The 18509-nt window shown below is 37.8% G+C and overlaps 1 protein-coding gene across 1 annotated transcript in view; it reads left to right on the plus strand.

Annotated features, from left to right (window-relative positions):
• Nucleotides 1-17348, plus strand: part of ZNHIT6 (zinc finger HIT-type containing 6) — a 42040-nt gene extending 24692 nt beyond the window's left edge. The window contains exons 10-11 of the mRNA XM_056122855.1: nucleotides 11770-11894; nucleotides 16405-17348. Of these exons, the coding sequence (XP_055978830.1) occupies nucleotides 11770-11894; nucleotides 16405-16445 (166 nt within the window). The 3' untranslated portion in view covers nucleotides 16446-17348. The remainder of the gene's footprint in view (nucleotides 1-11769; nucleotides 11895-16404) is intronic.
• The last annotated feature ends 1161 nt before the right edge of the window (nucleotides 17349-18509 follow it).

Here is an 18509-nt window from a genome sequence, read left to right on the forward strand (position 1 = left end):
TATCATGTACAACTAAGAATTATAAATTACATGTTTTAAGAAATACTCTATACAACAAGATTCTGTTTTTAAGATTTTATATTTGGAAGTATAAATATTTGTGTCAAACTGACTAATGGATGTTGTATCGGAATGTAATGTAAATTAAGTAATTAATGAGAGATGTTGATGGAAAAGGTGTGATTTTAAAGTGTATTCCGTTTAATCATGTCTAAACAAAACGAAACAATATATGTTGTTCTCTTGGTGTTTAACTCTGGAACCAGTCATTAAAGAGTTCTTTAGAGGGGCTACATTTGGGCTGGAGCGATAGCACAGCGGGTAGGTCGTTCGCCTTACACGCGGCCAACATGGCCGACCCGAGTTCGATTCCTCCGCCCCTCTTGGAGAGCCCGGCAAGCTACCGAGAGTATTCGATATGCCAGACACAGTAACAACAAAGTCTCCAATGGAGACGTTACTGGGCCCGCTCGAGCAAATCGACGATCAACGGGAGGGCCTTTACCTTTACCTTTACATTTGGGTCATACCTAACAGTGCTCCTGAGCTCTGCTTAAGAGTAACCTCTGCATGGGGCTGGAGCGATAGTGTAGTGGGTAGGGCCTTTGCCTTGCATGCGGCCTACCCAGGTTAGATCCCCAGCATCCCATATGTTCTCCTGAGTACCGCCAGGGGTGATTTCTGAGTGCAGAGTCAGGAGTAACCCCTGTGCATCACCAGATATAACCCAAAAAAAAGAAAGAAAAAAAGAGTAATCTCTGCAGTCCTCACTAGCCAAAAGTGGTGCCTCAGACTAAACTGAGGGTCAGAGGCGTGCAGGGCAAGGGTTTTACTTCCTGTATTCTCTTTGGCCCAAACAATTCTTCTCTGATTATGTGTTTTCCAAATTCAGTTCCCTTCTTAACATGCATCATATTTTTTATAGTTCATGTAAATGTTATTCGTGTTTCATATTATAATACTGAGTATATGACAGCTTCAGTTTCATGAGCTTGTTACAAGTAAGCTGATAAGCATTTTTGTGAAAGGTAAGATTACTTTATAATAATATAAATAATGTCATTTCACCTTCTTTTAGCCATAAAGTAGTGCATACTCTCCTAGCATTCTGACAACTTGGTTACATGTTAATTAACTCATTCTGACTCTTCTACTCCACTCTTAAAATTTTGTGACTTCTTGTCATAGACTACCAATGTGGAGGTAACATTGTAATTGGCTCTGGAAGAAAGGTAGACAAGAAACCATAAAAAGTCTGTCCATTTTGGTTTAAGAAATTTTTATTCTTAAATGCAGAACAGAGAATAAAATTGTTTCCTTTTTACATGCTCATCTAATTGTGAATAATTCAAGTTGTAACTCTCAGCTAATATTTTAACAGTTTGCTTAAATGACATTGTTTTAGAAAATAATAAATATTTGAGATATTAGGTTGCTTTTATAGAATTAAATTAAAAGATCTGTGGGACAAGCTTGGGCATCAGTTGACCAAACTTTGGGAGTAGGAAAGGGTACTTGAACCAAAAATTTTTGTAATAAAAGGTAAACACAGCATACTGAGTATTTTACAGTTTATAATATAGGGGCTAGAAAGATGGTATGACAGGTGACCCAGTTTCAGGTTTCAACTTCGCAGTGTTCCATTAACCTTTAAGATCTTTCATTTTCTCTTATTTTAGAACCTTCCTTCTCAGAGATCCTCAGGATCAGGATTCCATCTTGAGTTAGCTTTCCTAATCACTGAAAAGCATGGTAGATTTTTAAAGACAGTAGTAATATGAAAATACATTATGCGAGGAACTTTAAGGCAGTAATAATGTCAGACACTTGGATAGGTGCCTGTTATATAGGTAGCTTTTATGCTGAGAGTGGACCTAAGTTGAGGTAAAGCATATTCCTTATATGTCTCTGAATTTAAGACATAATTATTCGGGGCCAGAGCGATAGTACAGCAGTTAGGGCATTTGCCTTGCATGAGGCTGACCTGGGTTCAATCCCCAGCATCCCATATGGTCCCTCAAGCACCATTAAGAGTAATTCTTGAGCGCAGAGCCAGGAGTAATCCCTGAGCATTGTTGGGTGTGACCTCAAAAGGAAATATGTGCGCACGTGCGCGTGTGTGTGTAAAATCTAAAATCTACAAAGTTTATAGCCTTATGACTATTAGGTAAAGGTAAAGGCCCTCCCGTTGATCGTCGATTTGCTCGAGCGGGCCCAGTAACGTCTCCATTGGAGACTTTGTTGTTACTGTGTCTGGCATATCGAATACTCTCGGTAGCTTGCCGGGCTCTCCGAGAGGGGCGGAGGAATCGAACTCGGGTCGGCCATGTTGGCCGCTTGTAAGGCGAACGCCCTACCCGCTGTGCTATCGCTCCAGCCCCATGATATGACTATTATTTTCTAATAATAATATTAGATATGACTATTATTTTCTAATAATAATATTCTAATAATATTTTCTAATATGACTATTATTTTCTAATAATGAATAACAAGGTTAGATACTTTAGGAATGCATTTGGGATAGATTTTTTTTTCCACGATTTTAAGTGCTACAGTGTTCTCCAGATGATACATTATTAGACTAAGGTGATCGTTTATGTTTTATTATACATGTAGAGTTACATCATTTAAATACATCGAGATAATATCTAAGTAAGATAATTATAGGTTATAAAATGTTAAGTTTCTAATTTAAGGTAAGCCTGCTAAAAAGGGAGGATTTTATTACTTCTTAAATAGTACTTAAAAGGCAGAAACATGCAATTTCTTCGTAGCTGTTGGATTTTAAGTTATTTTAGCAAGGAGGAAGGTGGGCTGGAGTGATAGCACAGTTGTAGGGCATTTGCCTTGTGTGCAGCCACCCTGGCCGAGCTGGGTTCGATTCCTCTGCCCCTCTCAGAGAGCCCAGCAAGCTCCCCGGGACGTATTCAATATGCCAAACACATTAACAACAAAGTCTCAAAAATGGAGATGTTGCTGGACCCACTGGAGCAAATCGATGAACAACAGGAGGACAGTGACAGTGTGGACAGTGGCAAGGAAAATGGCGGGGCCGCTCCCAGAGATTTTTGGCCTAGCTGTTCAAGTCCAAAGGTTCAGTGCTTAAGCCCAGCAATGCGAGGGGCCACCTGGCTACACCTGGTGGTGCTGGTAATATAACTCGGGGCCTGCACAATTCAAGGCATTTGCTTCAGCAACCAAGGTGGACAAGATGCTCTTCTAGCTATCAGAGCAATATCATAATGGTAAGCCATCCCTATCCCTATACAACAACTAAATATTCCCAGTGGAGAAAAATTTATAAAGTTTTATTTAAAAATTTATTATTTGTAAAATTATTATGCTTTGTTAGCCAGACCGTACTTTTTTTTTCACATTAGTTTCTGTAAGCCTTTTCTTAGAAAGCAAAAGAGTGATTTTGAAGCAGAAAAACCTATACTGTAATGCCAGGTCCTACCTGTCAGATACCCGTTGTATCATGGCTTGCTTAACTGATAACTGACTGCTCTGACCTCTGATGCTGCTTATTTTAATTTTCCAAATCTGTTTTGCTGTAGACCTGTATGTTTACTGATAAAATCTTTGTTTCCTCTAGAGTTCAGTTACATTTTTATTTGCTTTATTTTCCTTACTATCCATGTTAAGACCTTTGATTTGCATAGAGCATAAATACATGCAGTTATGCTGTTGTGGGATGATACTTTCCAAATTTATTTTTAATAACTAAGCGCATTTAATCTTCTGTGAACATAAATAAATAGAGGGGCTTATGCAGGAATGAATAGGGTACAGTTCTGCTGTGGGGAAAGCAGACACGGAGCAAAGGTGACTGTGGTTCCTGGCATGGACCTGTGTCCTGAGAGGTGGAGGGAACTAGAGAGGCGTAGAGCAATGTTGAGTTTCAAGGAGTCATGACACCACAAGATTCCAGATCTGTCTGTTAAAAAAGATTCCAGATTAAATTTAGTAGAAACAAATTGTTTCACCATTACAAATATTAAGTTAAATACTCGCTTCTTAAAACTAATCGGAAATATGAGTTGTTCCAAGATAGTCTTTTTTTTTTTAATCCAGATACTTATATCTAAGTAAGTATTTTGTAAAATAAAGGTAATGTTTTTAATTTGATCCTAACTTTGGAATATTCCCAAGCCTCTGTTTTGCCATTGGAAATTGGGATCAAGACAGAAATGGTAGCATTGTGAAGATTCCTGTGAAATAATCATTATTCTGATCATTTTTTCTTTTACAGTACAAAAATTTTATTTATTTTTGTATAAGATTCTTAACTTGACATAGTCCCATTTGTTTATCTACACTTCTCTTTGCTTAGCCAGTAGCATTTGAATCATTAAAGGTGCCTTTTTTTTACTACTTGTATTTTTTAATAGCAGTTTACAAAGTTTTCTTTATATAAGTTTTTGACCTTTTCTGTTAAGTTGATTTCAGTTATTTGATTTTTTTTTGAGGTGCAGTTCATATTTCTTTTGACATAAATTGAAAGAATACGAAGTTTGAGAAAATGGCCTCCAAATTCTGTTTCCAGCTATCTTCAATTACAGTCCTTATTAGATCCTAGGCTTCCCCTATCAAGATCACATATAACACATCCATTCCTGATTAGTGTATGCTTAGTTTTACTTTAATGATTCTTTATACCCAGTCAGCAGTCAATAACTCTCGAAGCTCATTTTCTCTTATTGGTGTTATACTTCTAGTACCAGAAACGTGAAACCTTTGAGCCATCTTTGACTTTTTCCTGGTTATCCTTCTGTGCATGATTGGCCTCCACAATGAGTTGCCTGTATGTTCTCTCCTCAATTCTGCTGAGTAGGCCATTGTTTGTAAGTGTCTACAGTGGAATCTTTTCCCTACCCCTAACTAGATGTGATTTCCTTATCTTTTGAGCCTCCCCCAAAAATTGTTTTCTACACAGAACTTCCTGCAGTCCTATCTTAACATTTTTTCCCCAAATGATAACTTTCCTTGTGAAGACAGGAACTACCTTCAATATCTTCATTTTTAAATTTCCACAATCTGAATCAGTGACTTTACTTGTCATGAATTATTAAAAATAATATATGAATAAACTTAAATAGGGGTATTCCTGCTAATTCATAGATACTGGCATCACACTGATAGTCAAAAGCAGGTCTTTTTTTTTTATGTTAATGCACAGAGACTAAATTATTTTGGTTTTGTGGACCATGTAGTTACACTTGTCAACTCTGCTATTGTAGCACATAAATAGCTATGAACAGTACATACGATTAATTCTCTTTGCGTTCTCCTAAGATTTTTTTCTGCATGACAGTGGACTGCACTTGGTATGTTTACCAATAACCTAATCTAAATACCTTATGACTTTTATTTAACTAATCAGACTAATCTCCATTCTCAGTATGTGAATTGAGAACTCTGTATATCATGAAATGTTTTTTTAAATAATCTACAGTTCAGGCGATAAGACAGTTTTGCCTATGATCTTTTAGAGAAAGAAATTTTTTCTGTGTGAGGACCTCAGTAGGCAGAGCTTCTCTGACCTCCCACTTTATGTTACTTCCCAGTTGGCTTCCTAGATACTCACTCTGCCTGTAAGAGACCACCTTTCAGCCCTAGTTGATTCCAAGAAGGTTTCTTGCCTGCCAGATCTCTTATTTTAATTCAGCCTGGTGACTCATTTCCCTTCAATATCTTTTCCATTGATCATCCAGTTATATTTCTTTATTAGAAATAGGGACCAGAGTGATAGTAAAGTGGGTAAGGGTGCTTGTCTTGCACCCAGAAAACCCAGGTTTGATCCCCGTCATCCCATATGGTCCCCCTTCCTGAGTACAGAGCCAGGGGTAACCCCTGAGCCTCTCCAGGTGTGGCCCCAAACCAAAAAAATAAATAAATAAATAAAAACCTGCTTTCTCACATGTCAGTATCCATCGTAATTATTTAAGACAGCTGTTGAAAGTGCAGTTTTCTGACTCATCCTCCAAGATTTTGGGTTAGCAAATCTTACATAATCCAGAAAATTATTTTAATTTTTTTTTTCATCGTGGACCCAGCAGGACAAGGACATGCAGAATTTTTATCATGATTTCTTATGTCTTGCATCCTGTGAGTTTTCAGGGCAGGAAGGGGTGGCTGGAACTTGGGAGGTCTGTTGTTTCCTCAAACAGTGCTCACTTTCCATGTGCGCATCTTGTGTGCAAGTCTCATCTTTCTAATTGAGTTTGAGCTTCAAAGATGTATTTTCATGCAGGATGACCTCTCATAGCAAGTTAGTTACTGAATTCATCTAGTGTTCAGCTAGAAAAAAGCCAAAGCCAAGTCAGCATGTTCTTCCATTGCCTGTAGAAAAATAAGCTGTTTTCAGTTCGTTTTTACCATTTCAGCCTCCTCTCCCAGAGCAACAAGTGGCCAGGATGATAAACTCCTTGAGGACATTTTTGGACCCCATAGAGTATCTACCATATTTTCAGTATGTGTTTGATAGATTACTATTTGGTTCAGTTGAAATTATATAAAGGAATATATCATTTACTATTTAGGTTGAATTTTTTAAATCATATTTTTACATTTTGAGATGGGGGGTGATTTGGGGGGCACACCTAGCATTGTTCAGGACTTAACTCCTGGCTCTATGCTCCAGAGTTGCTCCTGACAGGACCATATGTGTTGCTGGAGATCAAATCCCAGGTCAGCTGTGTGCAAGGCAAGCACGTGGCCCAATGTCCTGTCTCCCAGACCGAGATTTTTGCATTCTTAACAATACTAGTTTGGACATGATAAATCTAGAAGTGGGTAGTTAAAGGATTTTTTTTAGGCTTATAAGGAATTATTGAAAAATGTACTGTAAAGATGTTTTCAGTAGACATTTATAACATGTATATTAAGCATTACAGTTTTTCTTATTATCCTGCCGCTAGAAAACTGGAAATCTTGAAAGTTAAGAACATTTTTATAAAAATCCTATAAACATATCAGAGAACATTAAAGGAGTTCCAGAATTTCTGTAAACAGCATAACTGCTTTCAGATTCCCTGTTTTTGTTTTTTGAGCAAGGTAATTTTTATTGAACAAAACTTCCTTAGAAAGATGTGAGAGGAGAGAGTAGGAGGGGAAATAGGTGTGGGATAAACAAGCCAAGAAGCCTAGAGACAAGCAAATAAGATACGTGTTCAAGGGAGAACCTGGGCTTGAAGAGCAAGCCTACCCTGTCTTAGGTAAAGAATCAGGATCTGGTTTTGCCTTTTTAGTTAGGTTCCTTGAAAATAACTGATGACGGAAGCATGTGAATAACAGCAAATTTGCTCTCCAGGTGCAATTTCTTAAACTTCCTCTCATTTTCCATTTGGAGTATGATTCTATTACTGAGTACCAGAGTGATAAGTGAGGAAATAATTTAAATTTAAGAATATTTATTTTGGGGAGAGTGCTTCCCAGTAGCACTTGGTGGCCCGTGAGAGTGCTACTCCTCCATCATATTCAGTTCTCTAGGCTTGGGCCCCATGTGGTGCTACTTAGTGATGCTAGGGCCCACTAGAAACACCTGGGGGTGCTCAGGAGCCACAGAGCCAAAGTCAGAAATGCCAGGGAAGATCATGCATTACCAAGGATTGAACACAACACGTTGTGCGTGAATGTGCTCCAGTCCTTTGAGCTATTTTCGTGACCCCAAGATTGTTCACTTTTGTAAGCAACCTTGAAGTGCTTTCAGTAATGATCTATCATATACGTTGCTAGCAATATAGCACAAGCCTCCCAGTGATTATATATGTGCATGTATGTATGTGTGTGTATATACATATACGTATACGTATATGTATATGGATTGGATTATGTTAAAATCAACCCCAGTTTTTCTTTGTAGTATTGGTAGAAATTGTTATATTTTAGAGTGAGGGTCATGGTCAGGATGAGAACATGATCAGAATGTCACTGACCTTTGACCACATTGTTGATCTAGTCTCCAGAAGGTAACATGGGGATCATTTGAGTGAAAACATTTACATCAACCTGAAGAATGTCTTCAGGCATAAAAGAAATATGTGGAGTGGGCTGCAAAATACTTTTATCATCTCAGAGATGACATGCCCAGTGATGGCTGTTTGCTTGACACAAATTTATAAAAATTTAAACCTTAGCTTTAGAGAAACTAATCTCAGTTAGTTGGCACAACTGAGGTTTTACAGAAGATACAGACACAACTATTGAAGTTTTATTGACTATTAACTTGAGAATTTTAACTTAAGGGACTCTTCTAAAGAGTAGACAGATCCAAAGTGAAATTATGGCCAAATTCTTAGCAGTGTCTAGATTGCATTTTTTCATAGTAATTCTCTCACTAGAGATATATAGTCTTGGTTCTTGATATAAGAAAATTATGTTCTCTGGAAAGAAAGATGGCGGCCGCACGGGAGCCTTGTGGACAGCAGGTTTGAGCCGGGGGTGGGAGCGGCAGGGACCTCATGGGAAGGGGGGCGTAATGGGCCGTCCTTCACGCCCGACCGAGGTCGCCAGCTGCCCACCACGAGTGGCTCTCCGGCACAGCCACGGCCCCGGAGGCACAAGGACTTAGCACAGAGAGCCACCCGCTTGGAGCAGAAAAGCAAATGGACTATGTGTTAAACTGCGCCAGCATGCCTGCCCAGAAGGGAAAGGGTGTTGACCCACTCGCCCGCTCCTCTCTGGAAAGAAAGATGGCGGCCGCACAGGAGCCTTGTGGACAGCAGGTTTGAGCCGGGGGTGGGAGCGGCAGGGACCTCATGGGAAGGGGGGCGTAATGGGCCATCCTTCACGCCCAACCGAGGTCACCAGCTGCCCCCCACGAGTGGCTCTCTGGCACGGCCACGACTCCAGAGCACAGAAACCAATCTCTTAACTATCTAACTTTTAATAGAAATTCTTCCAGGGTTAATAAGTAAAATAGTAGAAATTCAAAACCATGCGGCCGCTATTGCGGCCGCGCAACATCATTTTATTCTTAAACCAAGTTGTAGAAAGCAAATCATTTCACAATGCTGTTTCAGCATGTCTGATTGGGGGGGGTCGTAAACTCTAAACAATAATTGTGCATCTTCTATCGAAACAATCTATCTAGTCAAAGTAGATAGAGTATTAACTAGAACTCATCTGCCTCACAGGAATTGGGAGGGGTGGGAGGTGGGGTTCTATTGGGGTTCGCGGTTAAAAATAAGTATTGGTAAAGGGAAATGTGTTTGATATTTACATGACTGAGACCTAAACCCGAAAGCTCTGTAACTTTTCCCACGGTGATTCAATAAAGAAAGAAATTTTAAAAAAAAAGAAAATTATGTGAAATATAAACTGAGAGTTCCCCCATAATACTTCAAAAACATATTTTAACTCAATTCTATGACAACCTACTAAATGTATCCATTCTAGTCAGATTATATAATTTGTAGCCAACTTTGCATTTTTCTAGAAGAAATGACATGATCAATTTAAATATCTAGGTGATTGCTGTTTTTGTCAAAGATCTTCAGCCTTCTCTTCAATCAGACTTCTCAGTGTATTTTACAAGTACAAAAACATATCAGTTTTGTGTGTATCCTCTCTCTACTCCCATCTTGTAGGTACCTAGTTTATTTAACTGCAGCCACACTTACATAAAAAACTTCAGCAGAAACCTTTCATCTCAGTTCTAATGAATTCCTCATAGTTTACTATTCTGTTACCAGTGCCTTTTTTAAAAATTGTTTTGTTTTGGGGCCACACCCAGTGAAACTCCTGGTTCTGCAGTCAGGAATTAATCCTAGCTGTGCTCAGGCGACCATATGCATTGCCGGGAATCAAACTAGGTTGGCCATGTGAAAGGCATGTGTCCTACCCGCTATACTATTTCTCTGGTCCATCTATTCACAGTCTCTTGAACAGTATCTGGTATATGTTTGCCCTCAAACTGTTGTGCAAAGATACTCAAAAGATCTGCTTTCTAATTTCAATTCTGTATCTCTGACTCTAAATAAGATACTTCTTAGGACTTTAGTGTTCTCACCTGGACAACAAAAATGTCAAGTGTAAGTTTTGGCCAAATAATAGTTCTCTAAAATAATAAAAATTTTGTGATATAGTTAATGAATGAATTTCAAAGAGTTTTTCCAATAAAACTAATGTATTTTTCAATGTTATACTTGCTAATAAAAATGTGGGAGGGGGTAGCTGGAGCAATAGCACAGCAGGTTTGTTTCCCAGCATCCCATATGGTCCCCTGAGCACCACCAGGAGTAATTCCTGAGTGCAGAGCCAGAAGTAACCCCTGTGCATCGCCAGGTATGACCCAAAAAGAAAAAAAAAAATGTGTGTGAGGACTGAAAAGACAGTACAGTGGGTAAAGCATTTGCCTTGAAAATATACAAAAAGATAAATCACTGCTAATTGAAAAGTTCCTTTTTGAGAATAAATTTTATTCTAAGAAAAAATAAGTTATGTCCTTTTTATAAGTCAGCCTTATATTCTGATGTCTAATATTTTTCTTGTATAATTATTACTAACTTTAAGATAAAAGGTTACTTATGTCAAAGGGAAATAAGGTTTAAAAGATGTGAAACATTTCATCCTTAAGTGCTACAATCACTTCTATATTACATTACACAGAGGAAAGAATATATGCATTCTATGGCCTATGGGCATGAGGGTTGCTGTTACAGGAAAACATAACATTTTACACTTTAAATTTATTTTTAATATGAAAAAAATTCTATGGTCAAAAATTAAGAATTTATAGTTTATGTATGGGATGGGGTTGGGGTCAGACAAACTTAGAATGTTTGGGGTTTTAAGTTGTTCTTTCACTCGTTACTTTGAAAAGAAATCGGTTTTTAGAGTGGATTTGCATTTCTTTTTATTAAGCACTTTCATTTTTCCCAACTTGAAAATAATTGTATGACACAAAGTTTAGAAATCACTATCCCCAGAACTCTTAACAAGTCGCAGCCAGTCTCAGAGTCAAATGAGTTCTTCCTGATTAGTTTGTGAGCAGTTTATTCTTCAAACATTACAGCAGATTCAAATGTATGCGGAAGACAACATCACTCTTTACCACTTCTATTCTAGGGTGAATATTGAATAAGAGGGAAAAGGATGGAGGTAGAGCTGTCACACTGGGCTGTGACATGTATATATCATCTTTCATTGGTGAAAATGGAGGAAAATGTGGAGAACTTCTTTACTATGTTGGTGTACATGTTCTCAACACCCCTTTGGTGTGACACGACACACACATGCTCATTCTGTACCTTACAAAAGTAGTGAAAACATTAGGGAAACCTTTTTTTTTTTTTAAATGATGACTTGAGAATTTAAAGAATACTTCTATATGTACTTACCTGTTATATATTTGGCAATTCTGTCATGATACCATGACATAAAAACTCCATATTAAACTTTGTGATCTGCCTGATTCAGAAGCTAAAAAAGAAATTTTTTTTTTTTTTGCTTTGAGATTTTTAATTTCACAATAAAAGAAGGTCCTATTTAATTGTATGGCAATGTAAATTTCTGGAAGCTAAAGAATTTTCTAGCCTACCACATGTTACTAGAAATTATTTCTGTAAGGATGGATTTTGTTTTTTTAAGACTCTAAATATATTTGAGTAATTTGAATTTATAGGCAGTGTTTTATACAAGAAAAATTCATGTAAAAGCCAGTCATGTGAAAATGAATGACTTGTTCTAGAGTGTTCCTAAATCTGTTTTTGAATAGTTCAAATATTGAAGGTGTTTTTTGTTTTATTACTTTTTTATTATAAGGTATTATGAGCTGGATCCTTACAAAAGTCTCCTTGACAATTTGAGGAACAAAGTAATCATTGAATACCCAACATTACATGTGGTCTTAAAAGAATTCAGCAATGACATGAAAATTCTACACCAAGGTAAGTGTAAATGTCTTGCTGTAATGCTTAATTCTAGTGAAGCCTGAAGAATTACATGACTGCTGTATATTTTCTCACTACATTTAAATACTTTATACTATTTATTCTATAGAATAACTGTAGTTATAACTACAGTTAATACTATAAAAGGACCATAGTGAATAAACTGGAGCTTCTATTTGATAGCATGTAAAATTAAAATATCAAGTTTAAATGAGTCCATTTGAATTCTGACTATAAAAGCATATTGTTTTCCTTATTGGAGTTGTGTTGTTTTTATCTTTTAAATATTTTTTTTGTTTGGAGCGATAGCACAGAGATAGGGCATTTGCCTTGCATGCAGCCGGCCCGGCCCACCAGGGTTCAATTCCTCCGCCCCTCTCGAAGAGCCGGGCAAGCTACCTGTGCCGTATTCGATATGCCAAACACAGTAACAACATGTCTCACAATGGAGATGTTACTGGGCCCACTCAAGCAAATCGATGATCAACGGGAGTACAGTGCTACAGAATGAACTTGTCTTTAAGTTTTATTCCTTAAAAATAATCCATACTTTTTGCTTTATTTTATATGCAGGAAATCCAGAGAAGGATGTGGAAACTATTAGCATAATGTCTTTTATTATTAATATATTGAGATGGAATCAATTTATAAGAGCATAAGCTGCATATTTGTGGGTCCAGAGTTACCAAACCACACCAATCACCAGTTTTTTAAGCTTTCAGAAATAGTTTGTCCATGATGATATTGATTCCTTTTAGAGATTCCTGAAATGAGAGATTATAAAGCATTTTTAGCGTTCTATCAAAAGAAATACTATAAGGAACATTAAAAATTTGAATAATATTTAGTTTAAGGTGATGTCATTGTCTTATCCCTTTACCTCTTTTTTTTTTAAAACCCATTGGTTTTATTTTCTTCAACTTTCACGTTGTTTCCTTGACAATTTGGCATTTTCGTGATTCATTAAAGTAATTTTTCCCGAGGCAATCTAAATGCAGACCATTGCTCTCATTTTTCCTGAGGGCAATCTAAATGCAAACCCAAACGCCCTGCCAGGAGGGATCCCTGAGCACCACTGCGTGTAAGCCAAAGATAGCGGTAGGACGTTTGTCTTGCGCGCAGCCAGCCCGGCAGAGCTGGGTTCAATTCCTCCTGCCCGTCTCAGAGAGCCCGGCAAGCTACCAAGAGTATCTCGCCCACATGGCAAGCCCTGGCAAGCTACCTGTATAAAATATGCCAAACACAGTAACAAGTCTCAAAATGGAGACGTTACTGGGCCCGCTCGAGCAAATCGATGAACAACGGGAAGACAGTGACAGTGACATTTAAGTAAATATTTTTTCTCTATAGAGTAGTAAAGCAGGAAATGTCATAACTAGGAAAAGATAGACATACAGTATTCTTGTATAAACATTGCCCTAGTTTACAGTTACTGCTTCCAAAAAGAATGTTTCTGAATACAGTTTCTAGAGAATGATTAAAACTCTGAAATTACTTTTTAAAAGGCAAGGAAGCTACTTGTCTAATTCAAAACTATTAGATGCCACTTCAGCTGAAAATTATAGGTAAAAGCCACGTTTCATTGTAGTAAACTTCAGAGGATGTATGGAATTTGTGTGTTGGATTGAATTTTTTTTTCTAATGTTAGTGAATTTGCAGTCAAAGAGGCCAAAATTTTATCAGTGCCTCAGTTTGAAATTTTGCTTTTGAAAAAATTTTTAATTAGTGAACATGAGATGTCTAATAATAAATCATGGGCTGGCTTCTAAATCTATAGAATAAATCTTAACTATATTTATTTCATAATTTAAGAGGATATATATTTTGATTTTCTCAAATTAGAAACTTCAGTTTTAAATAAGCCCTTTTGATTTTTCTGAACTTATGTGTAAGATCATACTTTTTTCCTTAGTAGTTCTCTCTCAACATTGGTTTCAGGGAAAGTTGTTTAGTAATGTGGGTTACTAGCCATGGCAAACATAGTCTGTGTAAATAAACACAGCACACACAGATCCTCTTTTACCTTGTTTGGGAATGCACATTGAATTTAAGACTTCCTGTAACCAAGCAAAGGATAAGGCTACTTTTGTAGTGTACTTGGAACAACCTTATGAAGTAAAATTTGCTATTTTCTATTAGGTATATGTTTGACTTATTTACAGGAAGCACAGGTGATTTGTGCTTTCAGTATAAAAGATCATTTATAACTAGAAATGCTGAATAAAATTGTGAACTAAAGGGAATCTGACAGAATTTTCAAGAGCATTTTTTAATTGTCCCATAAATATACCTTTAAAATAATTCCAAATCTTCATACATATACATTGTTTTATATAAGCTCTTGAAAGTGTCTATTTCTTTTTACTTCCTTACTGAATTGGGTACCCTATAGGGTGGTCCGTGAAGGCATAAGGAGAGTTATATAGACACAAAGCATTTTCTTTGGAAAAAACCTCGAATTCTTCAGCTCTCGAAAGGCAAAAGAGGCCAGGTTTTGTTGTTGAATTCATAGCACAAGGTATCTGTGTTCTGGTGTGGAGGAAAGTGTGTTTCTGGGCTGAAATTTAGCAGTTTTCACACTTGGTGATTATTTTTATATTTATTATGATTACAGAGTACCATCATTTTTTTTATATAATTCTGCCTATATTGATGGACAGCTGGCAAGTTTTGTCTCTGCTTTTTAAGAAATAAAGCTGACTGAAAGATTTAATAAGTATTCAAGGTAGCCCAAAAAGATCAAGATGTAGAGGTGCCAGTCGCTAACATTGAGTCAGTCCAGTGGGAAGTGCTCAGAATGATAGTGCTTGCTCTACAGGCACTTATTTAAATGCCAGTTAGCTGCTGATGGTGATGACTTGATAGTGCTTGTTATATTTCAGTCTAAGGCAAAGGGATATAGTATAGCACTGTATAGCACTGTCCTCCCGTTGTTCATCAATTTGCTCGAGCGGGCACCAGTAACGTCTCACAACAAATTGTGAGACTTCTTACTGTTTTTGGCATATCGAATACATCACAGGGAACTTGCCAGGCTTTGCCATGTGGGTGAGATACTCTCAGGAGCTTGACGGGCTCTCCAAGAGGGGTTGAGAAATTGAACCCGGGTAGACCGTGTGCAAGGCAAACGCCCTACCTGCTATAGCTCCAGCCCAAAAGGGATCTATTTTTAAAAAAAAAAAAAAAAGAAAGAAAAAACTAGGCAAGTACAGTGATCAAAGAAAGGGAAAAGCATCCTCCCACACTGCACTGCCAAGTAGTACAGAGCCTCATTAATTTAAAAGTTAGGCAAAAATACATTTTTTGTTGTAATACAACTCCAAGATAGGATGCTTCTGGATTTTGAAAAGGAATCAGCCCAAACTGATTACATGCATTGTATACAAATATGTGGCATAGCAGCCATTCACACACTAGCCTTCTTTTGTTGTCGTTTTACCAAGGGGGGGGGGGGGGAGTGTATCTTACCCTGTACCCCCAGTGATATCCGCCAATTAGGCTGGTCATTCTAGGTCTAAGCCTGAGGAGGTGGTGCTGAGAATTACCTCAGCAGTGCTCCAGGCTTCCAGTACCACATCTAGAAGTGTTTGGAGAACCTCCAGAATTGCCACCTGGCAACTCTGGACACCATGTTGTATAGGAGATTGAACAGGGTGTCAGCCGCATGCTAGCTGGCTATAGGCCCTTCAGGCTTCTCCATGTACTGCTTTCCTTATCACAGTGAAGATACAATAGTAATCAAAACAGTCTGTTGAAACCGTGACAATTTCGTACAATTACTAGTTATTCCTTTCCTTATAGAAAAATCAGGTTCTCTTGTTTCCTATTTCGTAGTCTATTAAAAAATCTAAAAGTGGAATAGCTTGTTGTCACAGTGATTCAGCAGACCTGCCAGATTTACTGGTAGCAGTGGAGGGAAGAAAGGCATCGTCTCCATCCTCCAGGAATCATTTTCAGTTCAGTGGGTGAATCTGTCTGCTTGCTTGGCAAGACAGCTCCTTTAAAGAAAAGCCCTATTTCTGCTCTGACTTCTTTCCTGTAAAAGGACAGAAATGGTGATTACCTAGTCTTTTGTCAACCCACATTCACTCAACATACACTGACCCTCAATTTTAAGTTTAAAAATATGGAAAATTTTATTCCAGTCATATTTGGTCAGCCTATGTGATAGCAAACTATTCAGTGGTGCAAGCTTGGGATCATAACCACACTGTTAAGTGACCATTCCCAAGTGACCATTCCCAAGTCTTCAGCAAAGTCAAGAAGGATGTTACCTCACGAAATATAATTGCCACTCTTAGACATTATCTCTCTGTTTATTGTAGTGAAAATTGTATATCCCAGCTGCCTGGGACATGCCATGGTTTGTACCATGAGCAGTTCCGTTGGTATGCATCAGAAGGGACGAAAAACAATATGCCAAAGAGAAACAGTATAAACACTTGACTTTATATTTGCTCTCTTCTCTCCCCTCTCTCCCCCCCAATCCCCCCCTCCCCCCCCCCAGGGAAAAGTGAATCTGTCAGGAACATCACTAATGAAAAGTAAGTCCTTCTGGAGGAGGAAGAAGGTGGAAATTTCCAGACTTTGCAGAGGACTATGCATTGACTAGCCTCATGGATGCCTGGGATATTGTTGGGCGCTTGACATTTTTTGTTTGTCTGAAAAGTAATTAAACAATTCAAGTTATACATACACACACCAATATTTTTGGTTGCTGATTGGCATAGTGCTTATTTTACTATACTTAAATCTGTAGTCTTAAAACTTTTTTTCCATGGTTCGAAATAAGAGCACCGCTGTATGAGTCACAAGTTTGCTTTCTCTTTAGTGGAATTCTCCAGAAACATGCAACATGCCATAAAGCCACGGGATGACTGACCCATTAGTTGCTCATTCTAATGTCAGAATTATATATGATATAATAACCTTTATATGTGATATTACCTGTCATGACAACTGAGTGGATCTTTCATGCTTGCACAGCAGACATTACAATGTCCTCTGTTCAAGGCTGAATAAATATTACTAACTATAATGTCTTATGTCCAGTGCAGAAAATCAATGGCTCCAGGTTGTTGTTTGAATTATCTGTGCTCATGGATTTGGCTCTACTTGTTCACACAGTGAGCTGTGACTTATTAAGAATTCTGTACCTTTCATCCCATTCCCATTCCACTCTTGTCATTACCACACAGGGGTGTTGTGATGAGCAGTTTTATGCCATGTTTTGAAATAGCTAGCAATAACTAAAACAGAAACATTTGAAGCTCTTCAAAGGAATGTATATGTGTATTTATGTATATTCATGGTTTAATTTATATCTTATGGCAGCTCTGTGTACATTATGATCTCACATACTGGAATTAAAGTTTCCTAGTTTTATTGGAATTTATACGGTTATGAAATTGCAATATGACTATAAAAGAGTAAAAGATTATTACATCTGCATTGCATCTGTGTACTTAATGGTTACAAAAGCAATGATAAAATTGGAAAATTGGGGTAAATTTTTGACCAGAAAGAAGCAAGAGGCAGTAATTGAAGAGTCCTAAGAAGATAAGAAAAATGAAAACATAATGAGAAGATGAACATGGGAAAACTTAAATCACTTGTATCACTTGTAATCCTATTATTCATCGATTTGCTCGAGTGGGCACCAATAACGTCTCCATTCATCCCTGTCACATGCTAGTGTAGCCCAGTGGCATCGGCTCGTTCCAGGAACACAAAGAGCCTCAAACCGTTTATTCAGGGTTTTGACGAAGAAGTCTGACCATCTTGTAGGTGGGCAGCCACGTGATCTTTTGACATCTTGTGGAATCCAGTCGGTAACAGCTCTAGTCCAGCGGTCTTCTCCAAATCACATTACATGTCCGGCCCATCTGATTTTCGACGCCTTGAGCATCCCTGATTATCAATCGTCAACGGAGGTCGGAACTCCGAATTCCTTCTCTCACTTGAGTGAAATATGATATTCCAAGCATAGCTCTTTTAATTCCTCTTTGGGATATCCGAATAGCGTTCTCGTCCTGTTTTCATAGGGCCCAGGTCTCTGAGGCATATGTTAGTGCAGAGAACTTAAATAACACAATATAACTTGGGGTAGAAAGTGGAGAAAAATGCAAAAGCAACAGTGCCACAAAAACTCTGGTGGAGGGGCCAGAGTGGTGGTAACAGCAGGTAGGGCATTTGCTTTACATGTGACCAACCTAGGTTCAATCCCTGCCATTCATTCCCCACAGTCCTCCCCATGCACTAAGAGGAGTAGTCCCTGAACACAGAGCCAGGAGTAATCCCTGGGCACAGCTGGGTGTGGCCAAAAAAACCCAAAATCAAAAACCCCTGGTGGAATAGAACAGTGAAAATAACAATGTTTCATAGAAAATAAAGCCTTACAATTTGTGGAATATATAGCAACCAACTTCAAGAATCTTGTATTAAAAAAAAGAGTTTGTTAAAATTATTCACTATTGCCGGAGAAAGAAATGAAAATAAAACTGCTTTTATTTAATCTAAATAGAATTTCAAAGGATTTGCGTTGAATTTTAAACTGAAATTTATTCAACAGTTAAGAAATAGGGCAAAATGACTCAAATGTGTTAGAATTAT

The sequence above is a fragment of the Sorex fumeus genome, unplaced genomic scaffold, assembly GCF_029834395.1.
Source record: "Sorex fumeus unplaced genomic scaffold, SorFum_2.1 ptg000047l, whole genome shotgun sequence".
NCBI lineage: Eukaryota > Metazoa > Chordata > Mammalia > Eulipotyphla > Soricidae > Sorex > Sorex fumeus.